The following is a 16,984-nucleotide window of genomic DNA, read 5'->3' as shown; positions in this document are numbered from 1 at the left end:
TTTCTTCTCAGTCTCCTGACCTCATCAAACACCTTCTACATGCAGGGCACTACCTCAGTGTAGTTTCCAGGGAATTCCCTGGAAACTAAGGTACATCTTTGCTCTCCTGACCCAGGAGAGGAGCTTGTACATCAAATGATTCTGAAGCAGTGATGAAAACTGCATCCAGGGGGGTTTCTGCAATCACATAGCAGAGGGATCTCTGCTGAGAGACTAGGGAAGGTTTCCCTGTAGAGGTAGAGTGTACTGGGAGTTCCCTGTTGGAAGAGTGAGGTAAACGGCACATAGAAGTCAAGGTCTGTGTAGACAACCTGGAGATAGTACTAGGAGAACCAGGACATTACCCCAAAACAGGCAGGGGACTTAGCAAGGGCAGGTCCTCCCACACTGCCTCTCAGCCCATACACAAAATAAGTGCATTAAACCATTCAGCAAACATTTGTTCAGAAAACACGATGTGTCATCACTGTGTACTAGAGACAGAACAATGATCACATCTAGATCCCTGCCCTCAAAGAGCTGATAGTCTAGTGGGAGAGACAGGTAGATAAAAGGCACAATGTGTGGGTGCAGAAGTGACACAGGTGATGTGACAAGCCACCTCCTTAGGCGTGGGAGCTGCATGGGCCTGGGTGCGACGCAGCACACGTCTGAGATTTGGTTGCTGCTTGGAAGCTGCCCGCCAAGGGACGGGCATCTTGCTGGGTCAGTGTCTGAGGTAAAGGCTGTGTGGAGCAAGCTTGGTGGTGGAGGAGAGAGGCAGGGGCCTGGCCCTTGGGGCTTGTGTAGAGAGGCCTCAGAAGAGAGGCCAGGCAAGGTGAGTCTGGGAAGGACATTCCAGTAAAAGGAGCCACTGGGGCCACACTTCCTGCAGGCCTTACCAGTCCAGCTATTCTTTCCCCTCACCTCGACCCAGGGAGGGACAGAACATTGCTGACCAAGTTCCCAGGGCCAGCTGCACCTGGACAAGGTGGGCAGGAGGGTGGAGAAGAAAAGTCCGGAGGAGAACAGGCTGAGGAGAGGCAGGGAAGCCCTGGACAGGCCCAAACGCCAGGACTGCTGGGACATGAGGCCAGGGTGGCAAGGCCACTTTCTTCCCGGTAGCCGCGGGCGCAGGCGGGGTGTGCTGGGCATGGTGGCCCTTCCATCTCGTTGGGGTTGCTGCTCATTTGTGGTTTTGCTTTTCCTGGTACTGGAACTGAACTCGGGCCATAGCACTTGCCTACCATTGGAGTCACACACACACCCCTTTTACATTAGTGATTTTTTGGGCACGTTCTCTCTGGTTTTTTGCTGTGGCCAACCTGCGTCCTCCCACCGGTGCCTTCTTGCCTTGTACCTCTGTGAGTGGAGAAGCCCTGTCCAGACAGGTGCTGCTGTGGGCTTGGGGTGTCTATGCCCCGAGTCCACTGCGGGCTTGGGGTGTCCATGCCCCGAGTCCACTGCGGGCTTGGGGTGTCCACGCCCCGAGTCCACTGCGGGCTTGGGGTGTCCACGCCCCGAGTCCACTGCGGGCTTGGGGTGTCCACGCCCTGAGTCCATGGCAAGGCTTGGGGTATCCGATACACCCTGAGTCCATGGCAAGGCTTGGGGTGTCCACGCCCTGAGTCCATGGCAAGGCTTGGGGTGTCCACGCCCTGAGTCCATGGCAAGGCTTGGGGTGTCCACACCCTGAGTCCATGGCAAGGCTTGGGGTGTCCACACGGTGAGGCTTCTCCCCACGTTCAGTCAGCTCAGAGGCCCCAGGGGGCGGCGGGGGTCACACAGCCGGACGGCCCCGGCCCTCGCCCCCCCAGCCCCGCTCTCCTCCCGCCCCGCCCCGCCCCGCCCCGCCCCCCGCCCCTCCTCCGGCCCCTCCGGCCTGGGGGGCGGGGCGGGCCGCCCTGGCTACGACCTCACCTCCGTCCCGGGTGGGCTGGGATCCGATCTCAGAAGCTGCGCTCCCGCTCCCGTGTCCGGTGAGTCCTCCGCTCCGCGGGCCGCCCAGCCCGGCCCGGACCTCCCCTGAGGCTGCGGGGACTGCCGGGGCCTCCCGGAGCAGCCCGCCCGGCCAGACCCCTCGCCTCATTCCCAGCGGTGGGAACGGGGCCGTGATTGGCCAGCCCCGGGGGCCCAGCACGAGGCCTCGCGTGATTGGAGCCCCGCCCCCAGCTCTGGGGTGCACTCACACCCGCCCCAGGGTGGGGGAGGTCGGAGAGCGGGACCTCTGCGGTAGGACAGGGCTTACCAGGCGGTCCTGCTGAGGGCAGGTTGCAGGCCTTCTGTCTCTTGCAGTCTGAATCCTGGGTTCCTGTCTGTAAAGTCAAGGTAATAGGTCCCGGGCCTGCCTCCCCAGCCTGCTGCAGACAGCCCTCAGCCCTTATTCCCAAGGCCCTAATTGTTACTTCTGCCTCCACTTTTTGGGACCGTGTGGGAGATAGCACTGTGCAGACCCTTTCAGATAAGAATGGAGGCCAGAGGATGGTGAACTGGAGGCCGTAGGTCACCACACCTTGCCCTGCGCCGGGATGGTGGACTCTGAGCAGACCATGGGCCCAGGAGGCACAAAGTGCCCTCCCTCCAGGTGCCAGGCAAAGGAGCCCAACTCAGGTGAGAGGTAGGCCTCCCAGGGCCTCTGGAGCTGGAGCCACACCTGCGGCTCCATGTAGAGCCTCACAGCAAGGCCCTGCCCACTGCCAGGCTTTCATCCCTGCCCAGTGGCCTGGGACCTCAGCTGAGCCGGTGGCCCAAGCTGCTATTTTTGCATCAGAGAAGGTTAATTATTATATTTCATCACTATAGACCCATTCACATTATTTCTCCTTGTATGAGAAACTTCTTCCTTTCAAAGATATGTGCCATTTCAACTAGATTATCAAATTTGTGGACATAGAGTTGCTTACAGTAGTACCTTATCTATTAGTAGGGTTCATATGAGTGGATCTTGTTTTTGTCATTAGTAATTGTATCTTTATTTTTCTTCTTAGCTAACCTGGCTAGGGACTTAGCAGTTTTATTCATCTTTTCAGATCACCAGCTCCTGTTTTGTTGTTGTTAATTTCTCTTGTGATTTCTTGTTTTCATTAAATTCTGCTCACATTTTTATTATTTACTTTGGATTTAATTTGCCCTTTTTCTTTTCTTTCTTCTTCTTTTTTTTTTTTTTTGGGGGGTCCCATCGTGGGGCCTGACTCTTGGCCTGGGTGCTGTCCCTCAGCTCTTCAGCTCAAGGCTAACGCTCTAGCGCTTGAGCCACAGCGCCACTGCCGGCTTTTTTCTTTTTGCTTATGTGGTGCGGAGGAATCGAACCTAGGGCCTCAGGCATGCAAGGCAAGCGCTCTACCACTGAGCCATCTTCCCAGCCCCTATTTGCCCTTTTTCTTGTTTCCTAAAGTGGGAGCTTAAATTGTTAGTCTTAGATCTTTCCTCGTTAATAGTGTCTGCATTCAGGGCTGCTTTCTGTGTATCCTGCTTTAGTAAGTTACATTTTCTGCCTACATGCTGTTTAGAAGTATGGTGTTTAATCACCATGTACTGTGTTTTCTAAATACCTTTCTATTGTGGATTCTAGTGGTTCCATCATGGCCTGAGTGATCGATGTTGTGGAATTGTTGTATGATGTTGTTTTAAATGTGTTAGTGTAGGGTGAAAGTGTAGTACATCTTGGTGACTGTGTGGTGTGAGCTCAAGCAGAATATGTACTCTCCATTGTTGAAGTAGTGTGTGAATGTCAGACACAGTTCTGTTGGGGTAGTTGCATTCAACTTACTGTCAATCTGTGCTGATTTCCAACCTGCTAGGACCATCACTTACTGGGGATTGGGGCCAGGGTGGGAGGGGATGGGTTTGTTCCAAAGCCACCAACTGTGATAGTGAATTCATCTATTTCCCTTTACTTGAAGACCTGGGCACTTCATGGTTTTAGGTGATAGATACATTGTTAGATACCTAGACACTAGGGTTGTTACATCTTTGAAGAATTAACTCTTGGCTATCCTGTAATGCCCAGTGTATCTAATAATTTTCCTTTCTCTGAAGTCTGCTTTGTCTGAAGTTTGTAGTGCTATTCCTTATTTCTTTTGATTAGTGTTAATAGTCTATATCTCTTACCATCCTTTTAATCTACTTTTAAAATGGGTTTCTTATAGACAATATATAACTAGATCTTGATTTTTTTTATTACTCTGATAGTCTGTTTTAGTTGGTCTATGTAGACCATTAATGTTTAGAGTGATAGCTGCATTAGTACTACTTTGTTTAATTAGTATTTTCTTTCCATCATACTTGTTCACTCTTCAAATGCCTTCCCTGGTTTTAGTTGAGCATTTTGTATGTCTATTTTCTCTTCTCTTTTATATATCAATTACACTTTTTTGGTGATGCTTTATCTAGGACAGTCCTAGATATAAATTTACAATATGTACTTATAACGCATCCAACTCTGATTTCAAATTGCTACATTACTCTACATACAGTACAGATACCTTATGCCAATGTTTTTCTGATTCCTCTTTCCTGTTCCTCATTCATTACACCTGTGCACAAACCAACAAATCAATCTCCAAATACATTGCTGCTATTAATGTTCTGAGAAAACGGTTATTAATCTTCAGATTGACTTTAATTTTCTCTCTGATTCCTTTCTAATATTCTTTTTAATGTAGATCTGAGTTTCTGATATGTTTCCTTTTGTCTGAATAATTCCTTTGAGTATCACATGTGGCAGGATTACTCATGACAGATTTAGTTGATTTTTGTTTGAGGTGTCTTTATTTCTCCTTTCTGCAGAATAGTCTCTATGTGAAGATAGGATTTAGTTCTAGGTTGATGGCCTGTGTGTGTGTGTGTGTGTGTGTGTATGTATGTAGTTGATTTTTGTTTGAGGAGTCTTTATTTCTCTTTTCTGCAGAATAGTCTCTATGTGAAGATGGGATTTAGTTCTAGGTTGATGGCGTGTGTGTGTGTGTGTGTGTGTGTGTGTGTGTGTGTGTGTGTGTGTGTGTGTGTGTGTGTGTGTGTGTGTGTGTGTGTGTGTGTGTGTGTGCCCAATCCTAGAGTACTGTCCCTGAGCTGCTTTTGCTTGAAGCTGGTGCATTACCAATCGGGCCACAGCTCTTTTTTAGGCTTTTTAAAAAACCAGTTTAATGGAGATAAGAGTTTCACAGACTTTCTTGCTGGGATTGGTTTTGAACCATGATCTTCAGATCTCAGCCTCCTAAGTAGCTAGGGTTATACGATGTGCCACCAGCATCCTGCTTGATGGGCTCTTTGTTTCAGTTCTTTAAATATCTCATTTTGGAAGTGGCGCTGTGGCTCAAGTGGTAGAGTGCTCGCCTTCAGCTGAAGAGCTGAGGGACAGCACCCAGGCCCAGAGTTCAAGCCCCACGACCAACCAAAAAAAAAAAAAAGTCTCATTTTGTTCTCTTGCTTGCATGTCTTTAGAAGATAAGACAAACATAATTTCTATCCACATGCTTCTAAAGGGAAGGCATACCTTCCCTGTCCCCCTCAGCTCCTTTCAAGATTTTCTGTCTTTTCTGTAGTTTGAGTATTAGTTAGGTCACCACACATAGACTCTTAATTTTTCTGTTTTTGCCAAGCCCCCTACTTGGTTTTCTCTGAGATACCCTATCTGGTTTTCCATCTGTTCAGCTTTAGAACTTTCTCGTGGTAATCACTTCTTCTGTTGCTTTCTCTCTCCCTCTAGTATTTCTACTACAAATTTGCTAGATCTGTAGTAATTATCCCAAAGTTCCATATTGTTTGTCTTTTTCCCTCTTTGCATGAGTCTGGGAAGGTCCTATGGCTATGCATCCCAGCTCACTGGCTATTTCTTCCAGTGTGTTTAGTCGTAGATATACCTATCAAGGCATTCTTCATATGTTTGTAGGATTTTGTTGTTCCTGGCATTTGTTTTGCATTTTGGGGCGGTGCTGTCCCCTCCCTCTGCAGACCTGGGCACTGCTGTGGAAACGGTGTCCTGCCCTCAGAGCCCTTCTGGTCTTTATCACAGTCCCTTCTGGTTCCTCGTCCTGGCAGCGCCCACAGTGTGTCCCCACTCCAGGTCACATGCTGCCTTTGCCCCCACTACGCTGTGGTGGTGGGTGGTAGATGTGGGTAGTGTGGTGCTATGTCTTGTATTTTTTGTTTGTTTTGTAGAAAACCAGACATAATGTATCAGGTAGAAGATTCTGAAGTAGATAGGCCTTCAGTGCCAGGTTCTGTCTTTACCTGGTAGAGGGTTAGGCTGTATTTCTGTTTGATTTAATAGTTATAGTTTTATCCACTTTTCGAATGCCCTTGTTTTTGTCTCCTTCATGTGTTTGGTTTCTCCTAGGCACTTCTTAAATAGGGTCTGACTTTCAGGCCTTTTTTCTCTATTTCCTGTTATACAGGTGCCCTACTCATGTGACTGGGGGGAGGGAAAGAAGTGTTCTGTAGTCCTCTAAAATGAGTCGGTGCCCTTGCCTGTAACCTTCACAACGACTCCTCAGTTCCTCCTCCCCACTTGAAGTAATGCAAAAGGCTAGAAGAGGCTGAAGTTGTTTTTCCTTCTTACCAGGCTGGTAAGTCCTTTAAGAATAGAATTGCTGAGTATGTTTACCACCCCCTACCTTCCCCCCCACCTCATGGTCTTGGTACTTGGGCTTGGGGTTTGGCATCACTTGGCTTTTTCTGAGTAGTTTATTAGAGATGAGAATCTCATGGACTTTCCTGCTTTGAATGATGATCCTCAGATCTCAGCCTCCTGAGTAGCTAGGATGACAGGAGTGAGCCACCAGTGCCCAGCTCTGAGTATGCTTTTAAATGGCTGCCTTCTCTCCTCTACCAGCAGCACAAGGAGATTTCTCTCCTCTTACTGTGAGAGCCTGTTAGGGATCTTGAAAATAATGTCCACAAGTGTCTTACTCCCCTAACTATGGCCCTCAACCTTTTTCACATTGAACCTCTAATAACTCATTAACTATACTGTAGGCTTTTTTACCCTAGTTCTTAGCTCTGGGTCACTTGCTGGTCTGGTAAGGTGTGGTTGTCTGTGTCCACCTGTAACTATCTCTGGCTTGTCCTGTGATCTCAATTATCTGATGCATCTAAGGAGAGTTGCTGGCTTTATTTGTTTAGCTTTTGCTTTGTGTTGACTAAAACAATAACTTCTGACTTTCTTCTGGCCTGGAAACCAGAAGTTCTATTTTTAATTTTTTTTTGGAAGGTCAGCCAGTTTCTGGTATGCTCAATAATCCACCCTTTCCTGCTATTTGAAAGGCAACATTACCATATGAAATGGTCCTTTATTTCACTTTCTTTCCTCCTTTTTATTATGTATGAACATGCACACATTCCTACACTCTGCTTGGGGATTGTTGTAGAAACCTTCACAGACATTAAAATCCTCAGTGTCAGTCTCTTACATAAAGGCCTTGCACGTCCTCGAATCTGCGCCCCTCCTCCTGTGTGCCTCATGCCCTCTGGATGACTTGCAGTACTAAGGCAGTGTATGCACTGTATGCATGAGACTCTACTACGTTATTAGGGAGCAACAAGAAACCAAGTTTGTATGGATGAATACAGACGTAATTAAAATAAAAAATTTGGTCTGCAAATGCTTGAATCCACAGATATGGCACCAGCAAATACAGAGGGTCAACTGCCTGCGTGATTAGGAATTCTCCAGCCTTTCTTAGGTCCATACATACAAAAGTCCTGAACAAAGGCTTAGCTAATGAAATCAAGCCCTGTGTTAAAGAAGAACTTGTGAGGGCTGGGAAGGTGGCTCAGTGGTAGAGCGCTTGCCTTGCATGCATGAGGCCCTGGGTTCGATTCCTCAGCACCACATAAGCAAAAAGAAAAAAGCCAGAAGTGGTGCTGTGGCTCAAGTGGTAGAGTGCTAGCCTTGAGCTGAAGAGCTGAGGGACAGCGCCCAGGCCCAGAGTTCAGGCCCACGACTGGACCCAAAAAAAAAAAAAAAAAAAAAAAAAGAAGAACTTGTGACCAAATAAGCTGTGTTCATTCTAAGACGGCAAGTATACATAAGCTATCCTTGGAAAGCAACTAAATTAGTGGTATCTTCCATGGGTGCCAAAAAAAATGCTTGACAAAATTTGGGGGCGGGGAGGGAAAGAATAGCCTGAGAATGGAGTTCTGTGGTAGAACTGATGATTCGTGTGTCTGAGGCCTTGGGTCTCACTGCTCAAACAAACAAACACGTAAGATTCCAAGACAGGGACCCAGAGGTTTTTCTTTGTTGTTATTTTTTAATGTACCTTATGATTTCTTTTCTTTTTTTTTTTTTTTTTCGGTCTGGTTGTGGGGTCTGAACTCTGGGCCTGGGCGCTGTCCCTCAGCTCTTCAGCTCAAGGCTAGCGCTCTACCACTTGAGCCGCAGCGCTACTTCCAGCTTTTTTCTTTTTGCTTATGTGGTGCTGAGGAATCGAACCCAGGGCCTCAGGCATGCAAGGCAAGCACTCTACCACCGAGCCAACTTCCCAGCCCATGTACCTCATGATTTCTTGTTTCTTTTGTATTTGTCCCTCTATGATTTACCTCCTGTTTTCTCTGTATTTGATTTTGGTACCCTGGTATTGTATATACGTTTATCTGAATTAGGGAAAGGAAAGGGAACAACAAAATGGCGAGATAAAGGACAAAGGGGGAACCAATGCAGCAGTGATACTCACCAGACACTATGTTGGAAATGATCTGTACAACTTGGTGGGTGGGAGGTTGGGAAACTGAAAGTAACATGAGAGACAGGGTAACAAGTTTGATGAGAAATGTACTCACTACCTTACTTATGTAGCTGTAACCCTCTGTACGTCACCTTGACAATAAAATCTAAAAAGAAGAAAAAGCTTGACAAAGTCATCAATAAGTTCTTAGCAGAAAGAATAGGGCACAGTTTTACTGGTTTAGGTAGATAAGCATCTCTTTTAGAACTATTTGTTGACCCACCTTTGGCTGGAATGAAGCCCGCAGTGGATGCGTAGGTGGGTGGAGTACACAAAACCCATCTTGTGATGTTTTATGGCCCTGGTGGCCACATAGGCTGGTCACCTATAAGCTGGAAAGCTAATTACAGTGCTTTCTCTCAGAGACCCTGTGACCTTACCCCATCTTAGGTTCACTTTGATTGGCCCTTTCTCATGGCTAACTGCTACTTGTCATTCCCCTCTTCAAGGCTTGAGATGCTAAAATATTTTAGAGAATGGGAAGTAGAAATCAGTCTTTAGCCTCTTCCTACTGGTATGGGGTTTAGGCTCAGCAGCAGTGTCTTAGCCTGGTTCTCTGTAGATGGAGCAGCGGCCATCTCCAGTCCCAGCTGACCAGAGGACCCCGGTGACAGGCACAGCCAGTGGTAGTTGCTCTTGAGGAGTAGTTTAGTAGAGTTAGCAATTAAGGTGCTATTACTTGTGCTGGGTGCTGGTGGATCACACCTGTAATCCTAGCTACTCAGGAGGCTGAGATCTGAGGATCATGGTTCAAAGCCAGCCTGGGCAGAAAAGTCTATGAGTCTCATCTCCAATTAACCACCAGAAAACCGGAAGTGGAGCTGGAGCTGTGGCTCAAGGTGGTAGAGCACTAGCCTTGAGCACCAAGGTCCTGGTTTTGGTTTTGGTTTTCCAGGTATGAGCAAAATAAATGAACAAATCTAAGGGAAACTTGCATTGTCTAATTAGACTTGGTCTCTCTCTCTCTCTTTCTCTCTCTTACACACACACACACACACACACACACACACACACACACACACACACACACACACACACACACACACACACACACACACACACACACACACACCTTCTTCCTCCTTACTCATCCCAACAGCATCCCTGCCCCTCACCCCTGCTTGGAACCCACCCACTCACCACTGGCCAAGGTGGGCACCCTTTTGAGCTCAGGCTCCCTTTTCCCCTTGGGTAGTGCCCTGGCTCAGGGCAATGAACTTAATTTGTAGACAAGTAACTATCTGAAGAATGTGGCTTCTTTTTCACAGGACTGGTAAGTTGCAGAAATATGTTCTAGTACCATTCAGAGGACTTGTACCCCAGGTTCGTGCCAATCTGAAGAAACTCAGGGTTACACTTCCTGCCTGCCTCCTCCGCTGTGGTGATGGTATACTGCTGCCCGTGGCTCTGGGTTACGTGTGCACGCTTTCTGTGGCCCCTTGCACAGGGACAGTTACCCTGTAGTGCTCTGCTGCCTGTAGAGCACTAGGCAGGCCAGGTGCTGTGAGCTGCCCCCGCTTGAACGGGCCCAGCTTTCCCCAGGGCAACAAGCATATCTAACCTGCAGCTCTTCCTCCCCCAGTTCTCTTCGGCTCCTTCCACTGCCATGAAGATCGCAGTGATTGGGCAGAGCCTGTTTGGCCAGGAGGTCTACTGCCACCTGAGGAAGGAGGGCCACGAGGTGGTGGGCGTGTTCACCATCCCAGACAAAGATGGGAAGGCAGACCCCCTGGGTGAGTGAATAGCCCAGGGCAGGCAGGGGATGCAGGGCCTGACTATCTGGGCAGACGGGCAGCAGTGGGAAGTGGCCTTGCGATGGGGCCTTGGCTGGAAGGCAGCCATCTATCTACCTTTATCCTGAGTCTGCCCCAGTGCCAGCTGCTCCTGGGTCTTTTCTACAATAAAGTGGCAGTCCCCTCCCCTTCTGACTTCGGGGTAAAGTCTGTGTCCTCACAAAAGCCCTGGAGAGCCCCCCTGGTTCAAGCTCCACTCTGAGCTTCCCTGACTCAGTATTCAGGCTCTGGAATGGTCTCGGAGTCAGAATTCTCAAAGGTGGATATACCCCATACTATGATTCCCAGTGTCTGTTGAAACCCAGAGTGCTGAGCCCCGCAATGCAGTAGAAGAGGTCGGCCCTGGGAGGCTGCAGTTCTGATGAGCTCCTAGGTGGGGCTGGTGCCCTGTGCTAGGAGGAGCAGTGTTAGTTTTGAGTGGGAGCCTGCGTGGAGGAACAGACCCTCCGGGCACACTTGCTACTCTTTAGCTTGTGGGGCAGGACTTGAGGAGGACCTTTGATGTAGGGAGCGGGGCTTATAGGTGTGACCAGGGACAGAGCCGTGGCTTACAATGAAAAGCGAGACTCCCAGATCACAACTCCTGTACTCTACTCCAGCACCACCAGTGCCATTCAGGGCCCTGGTCCTGCACCTGACCAGTGTGACCCCTCATTCACCACCTTCCGAGCCCTGCAGGCTGAATCCAGAGAACCACCAGCTCTCCCTCCCAGACCCAGACCCAGCTTGGTGAGACTTCTACTTGACTGTGGCTCTGATGTCCTGCAGAAGTATTTCATTGGCCACGGTGGTACCACTCTTTAAAGTACCCTCCCTCCCAGCCATCGGACACCACAGCACAATGCCAGAGAAAGGGCTCAGGCCAGTCAGGGCAGATGGCATGTCAGATGCTAACTGAGCATTGAAATCCAAGAAGCATTCATTAGGTATTGAAGAGTGAAGAGGGCCCAGCGGTATCAAGGTAGTAGCTGCTGCACTGGAGGTATGACTGCAGATGCGGCCAATTGAGAATAGGTAGTGGGACTGCAGACTGAGGCCCAGGCTGGGAACGGGAGGCGGGAATGCAGAGAGCTCCAGGGCTGGGAATGGGAGGCGGGGTGCAGAGAGCTCCAGGGCTGGGAATGGGAGGCGGGGTGCAGAGAGCTCCAGGGCTGGGAATGGGAGGCGGGGTGCAGAGAGCTCCAGGGCTGGGAACGGGAGGCGGGAATGCAGAGAGCTCCAGGGCTGGGAATGGGAGGCGGGGTGCAGAGAGCTCCAGGGCTGGGAATGGGAGGCGGGAATGCAGAGAGCTCCAGGGCTGGGAATGGGAGGCGGGGTGCAAGCCTGTGAGAGGTGTGCTGCTCTGCCCAACAGGATGAGTCCTGCAGCCTGGGACTGGGCCTCAGGCACAAGAGGGGAGGTGCATTGAGACCAACTGCAGATGTGGGGAGAGACGTCCGTTGCAGCTCTGGAAAGGAATGGCACCCAGGGTGAAGCATCATAGTTGGGGTGATGGTCAGAGGACTGGACCCAATGAAAGGACCAAGCCCCTTCCTTCACTTTCCCCATCCTCCCTTCATGCTCCCTCTGGTCAGGGAAGGACTGACAAAGCAGGAGTGGAATTCGCACAGCTGCAGGCCTCCACCACAGAGAGCTGGGGCTGGGCAGACAGCCATTTAGTGCTGGCCATGGCAAGGCCTCAGGACAGGGTAGGTGAAGAGGGGTCCAGGTGGGACCTGAAAGAGCGGGGGCACCTAGAGGTCTTTGTGCTCAGCCTAAGACATGTCCAGGTGAGGAGACCCTGAAGACTCACCTGTGGCCAGTTCCAGCCCCGCTGTGCTGCCTGCCTGGTCCTGGCTGGGCGGTCAGAGAGGGAGGGAAAGGCATAGAGAGAGGGTTCAGGAGCTACTTAGCTGGGCAGTGGATGTGGCAGTGTGTGACTGGCTGGTAAAAAAAAAGAGGGGGGCTGGTTTCTTTTTTTTTTTTTGTCGGTTGTGGGGCTTGAACTCTGGGCCTGGGCGCTGTCCCTCAGCTCTTCAGCTCAAGGCGAGCGCTCTACTGCTTGAGCCACGGTGCAACTTCTGGTCTTCTAGTGGCTTTTGGAGATAAGAGTCTCACGGACTTTCTTGCCCAGGCTGGCTTTGAGCTGCAATCCTCAGATCTGTCTCTGAGTGGCTAAGATTACAGGTGTGAGCCACCGGCACCTGGCAAGGGCTGGTTTCTTCACTGCTCTCCCCCAGGTCTGGAGGCTGAGAAGGATGGAGTGCCGGTGTTCAAGTTCCCCCGATGGCGGGCACGAGGACAGGCTCTTCCTGATGTAGTGGCCAAGTACCAGGCTTTGGGTGCTGAGCTCAACGTCCTGCCCTTCTGCAGCCAGTTCATCCCCATGGAGGTGATCAACGCCCCCCATCATGGTTCCATCATCTACCACCCATCTCTACTGCCCAGACACAGAGGGGCTTCTGCCATCAACTGGTGAGTTGGGACAAACACTGGGGATCTACCCTCAAATACTTCCTGCCCCTGCATCTGCCAAGTTACGATCCCTGCTTATCCCAGAGCACCTCTTGGGGGCTATAAAGGGCTACCCAGGATCCCAGGTCTTTGGTGTTTACCTCTTCATGTATGAGCCTCAGTTTCCTAATCTACAAAATGGACATACCATACTTATTCATGACCTTATGGGGATTAAGTTACATAAAGCATCTAGAGCTTTTAGCACAAAATCTGGCACATTGTTGGTTACTAATAAACGTTCTCCTTTCCCCTTCCCGTGGACGCAGCTGTCGCTCCTCTTTGAAGACGGAGGGGACTGTGAGAGAGTGAAGTCACAGAGTGGCACCAGAGCATCTTTCTTGGTGCCCCTTCCTTTGGACTCAGGACTTCACTCTTGTGCTTCTAGGACCCTCATTCATGGAGACAAGAAAGGGGGCTTTACCATCTTCTGGGCCGATGATGGTCTGGACACGGGGGATCTTCTACTCCAGAAGGAGTGTGAGGTGCTCCCGGATGACACCGTGAGCAGCTTGTATAACCGCTTCCTCTTCCCCGAAGGCGTCAAAGGGATGGTAAGGCTGAGACCTGGCCATAGCTGCTGCTGCTTCTGTTGCACAGTACCACAGGCCTCTGCATCCCAGGCCTTCTCAGCTCTGCCCGCCTTCCCTAGAGAAGGCGCTTGTCTTGATCTGGCCAGGAACCTGTTCCCCAAACTCCAGGACTCTGGAAAGAAAGGAGCTATCACTTGAGGGTGTCAAAGAGATGGGATTAGGTCTAGATTAGAGAGTCTTGTTCACAACTGATAGAACCCCACTCAAAGCATTTTAGCCAGTGGGAGAGGCACATTCAGTGACACTAAAGGCAAGATGAGGTTAAATGGGAATGAGTCCAAAACTTAAGGTGCACTGCCAGAAGTCTGTTTCCCTATTTCTTTAGTCTTTGATTCTGCTTTTTTCTATTTGATTAGTTTCATCTTCAGATTGAGTGCCTGGAATAAGAGGATAGTGTCTAGTAGCTTAAACCTTTTAAACCTGTTAAACCAGTTTTTTTTTAATGTTTTTTATTTATTGTCCTTTATTTTAAATTTCAAAGTATTATATACATGTTATTATCTTTAAGTAGTTGTACAGAGGAGTTGCCATTCAATAAAGCAGGTGCGAATACAATGCACTTTGATCAGTGTCACCCCTTTCAATATTCTCACCTGAAACTTGTAGTTTAAAACTTCTAGTTCTTCATTTCTGTGGGAAGACAAACCCTCTTTCTCCTAGAATCTAGTGAAATATCAAGAAAAGCTGATTGATCAATTTTGGGTCATGTGATTATCCTCACTCAACCTCTGCCAAGGGCAATGAAGTCCTTTGATTGGCTCCCTTGTGGCATGCTTGCCTATTACGGCCAAATTGGGGAATAATGGCCAGCACAGTTGGAGTGAGGGGTTTGAGTCTCTATGGGAGAATCTGTCACCAAAGGCAGAGGGCAGAGCTTCAGAAAAACGGAAAATAGATGTTGGGATAGTTAACGCTTGATGAATGGACAGGCCCCAAGGACCTGACTCTGCAGTGGTGGGCAGGTCTAGGATTTGAGTGTGTGTGCAGGCTACTGTCGCTCTAGCAGGAAAGATAGACTGGGGAGGACCAAAAAACAGGGTGATATGCCCGCCAGGAGTTGGATAGGTTTCCAGGAGAGATTTGCACAGGTGCTGACTGCAGCACAGATGTCAACAGTCCCCTGCCCTTGGCCCTGTTGCCATTGACTGTCTTTATTTTTCAATTGGGTTTAATTAGATCCCTCTTTGTATTTCCCCATGGGATTATTTGCTCACAAAAGTAATGAGAAAAATCAGCTGGGCACCAGTGGCCCATGCCTGTAATCCTAGCTACTCAGGAGGCTGAGATCTGAGGATCACGGTTCAAAGCCAGCCCAGGCAGGAAACGCCGTGAACCTCTTATCTCCAATAAACCACCAGTAAACCGGAAGTGGTGCTGTGGCTCACATGGTAGAGCTCTAGCCTTGAGCTGAAGAGCTGAGGGATAGCACCCAGGCCCAGAGTTCAAGTCCCATAACCGACCAAAAAGAAAGAAAAAAAGTAATGAGCAAAATCACCTTGCTGGAGCTTCACACAAAACACAGATAAAGCAAACAACTCAAATATCCATTCAACATGATGGCCACTGGTCATACCCATGTGTCTATTTAAAGTAATTACAATTCACAGTAATTTAAAAATTCAGGTGTGGAGATGTGACTCAGATAAACACTTTCCTAGTACGCAGGAAGTCCTAGGTTCCAGCCCTGGCGCCACCACTACCACTACATTCAACACATCAGTTTCATTAGCTGTGTTTGAAGTCCTTGGTAATTCCACATGGTTCCTGGCCACTCTGTTGGACCATGCAAACAGAACGCATCTGTGACTGCAGAGCATCCCATCAGTAAGCAGTTCCTGGTGTCAACCACTTGGGCATACTCTCATTTCAGCCCTTCCCAACCACCTTCCTCTTTCCTTCTACAAAGAAACTGCATCATGCCCGACCTTCAAACGTAATGCCTCCAAATCCACCTCAGGGTCAGGGTCCATCCTCCTTACAAGGTGGAGAGGATTTAGAATGAAATGTGTGGCTCTGCTCCCTGTGCGGGGCTTTATAGCCTGTCTAATCTAGAGATCTCAGGAACAGAGAGATCCATGTGGCGCTAGCGGGGTTGTGCCCACTGCTCAGAGTGAAGTTAGTCAGGTTCCTTCCATGTGCTTGTGGATATGACCCATGTCTCGGCAGGGCTGGGCATGAGGGCGGGCCGTGCGGCTGGGTGTACTGACTGGCGGGTTTCCTGTCCAGGTGCAGGCTGTGAGGCTGATCGCCGAGGGCAAAGCCCCCCGATTCCCTCAGCCTGAGGAAGGAGCTACCTATGAAGGAATTCAGAAGAAGGAAACAGCCAAGGTGAGTGCACAGCCCTGCCCACCTGAGCATGTCTGTGTGTGGCTGAGGGTGCAGGCAGTGTTTGGGGCCCAGGCCAGTACTGCAGGAGCAGGACCAGAACAGGGTCCTTCCTGGTCCCTGGTTCTTCCCCAGGCAGGCAGTGCCCCCAGGGAGGGAGGAGAGCTGGGGCAGGGGTAAGTATCGGTCCAGTGTCTCCAAGATAAAGTAGGCGAGATAGTAGTTTCTTAGAGCTGTAGTGAGTAGGGGAGATTTGGGGGCCAGCAGGCTGTTTCTTCTTGGAGGTTGTCATATGCTGTATGTGGATCTCCATAGCCAAGGAAACATGGTTGTGAGGTCCTGTGGGGTGAACTTTATTGTGGGACTTTGTGGGACACTGGGCAGCTCAACAAGAATAGGTTGAGCTCTTACCAAATGCTGTCTGCAGACTACCCAGCTTGTGAGAGACTAAAGGTCAGGGAGAACCAGGGCGCCAACCAGGGAGTCAGGCCAGGGTCCAAGAGGAAGCCCAGCAGGGGTGGGCCCACTGTCCAGGGGCAGTGGGGGTGTGGGGGGAGGGGCTGGGGAGACTGGTGAGGACATGCATCCTGCTCTCCACAGATCGACTGGGCGCAGCCAGCAGAGGCCATTCACAACTGGATCCGAGGGAATGACAAGGTGCCGGGTGCCTGGACAGAGGCCTGTGGACAGGTGTGTTCACACATGGCTGGCCTTCAGCTTGATGTGCCGGTGTGGCCTGCCATCCGTAAAACTGTCAGATGTGTTTGAAATGCTTAGTGAATAGCCACTTCCTGACTCAAATGCCCCCTCACCCCTTGGCCCCTCCTCAGGATACAGGGATCCTGGCTATCATCCAGTGGCTGAAGGGCAGGCGTCTGGCAACACAAGCACCCACCACAATTCTGGGATCTAGATATACTGATTTGAGACTCACCCTAAGTTTTCAGATGTCCTAGGCCCAGTTCTAACCCTTACATAGCCCTAGGCAGGGAAAGGGCATAATACCCAGGACCAGGCTGGGCAGGGGTGGGCCAGGTGTTGAAAATCAGGAGCTCTGGGGTCACAGGGCCTATAA

General features: G+C 49.9%; 1 protein-coding gene across 5 annotated transcripts in view; it reads left to right on the top strand.

Annotated features, from left to right (window-relative positions):
* Positions 1 to 599: 599 nt before the first annotated feature.
* Positions 600 to 16,984, top strand: part of LOC138822744 (cytosolic 10-formyltetrahydrofolate dehydrogenase-like) — a 45,226-nt gene continuing 28,841 nt past the window's right edge. The window contains exons 1-6 of one of the 5 annotated variants that reach the window (XM_070015675.1): positions 600 to 718; positions 10,288 to 10,438; positions 12,718 to 12,952; positions 13,380 to 13,545; positions 15,811 to 15,912; positions 16,510 to 16,599. In XM_070015675.1, the coding sequence (XP_069871776.1) occupies positions 623 to 718; positions 10,288 to 10,438; positions 12,718 to 12,952; positions 13,380 to 13,545; positions 15,811 to 15,912; positions 16,510 to 16,599 (840 nt within the window). In that variant the 5' untranslated portion in view covers positions 600 to 622. Of the gene's footprint in view, positions 719 to 1,877; positions 1,959 to 2,205; positions 2,308 to 6,374; positions 6,546 to 10,287; positions 10,439 to 12,717; positions 12,953 to 13,379; positions 13,546 to 15,810; positions 15,913 to 16,509; positions 16,600 to 16,984 lie in introns of those variants that run through there. The other 4 variants (XM_070015679.1, XM_070015678.1, XM_070015677.1 and 1 more) reach the window with 4 other exon arrangements.

Source organism: Dipodomys merriami, unplaced genomic scaffold (assembly GCF_024711535.1).
Source record: "Dipodomys merriami isolate MVZ:Mamm:240054 unplaced genomic scaffold, mDipMer1.0.p SCAF_114, whole genome shotgun sequence".
Lineage (NCBI taxonomy): Eukaryota > Metazoa > Chordata > Mammalia > Rodentia > Heteromyidae > Dipodomys > Dipodomys merriami.
The sequence above is the reverse complement of the archived record's forward strand: the minus strand, read 5'-3'. Positions and strand labels throughout refer to the sequence as shown.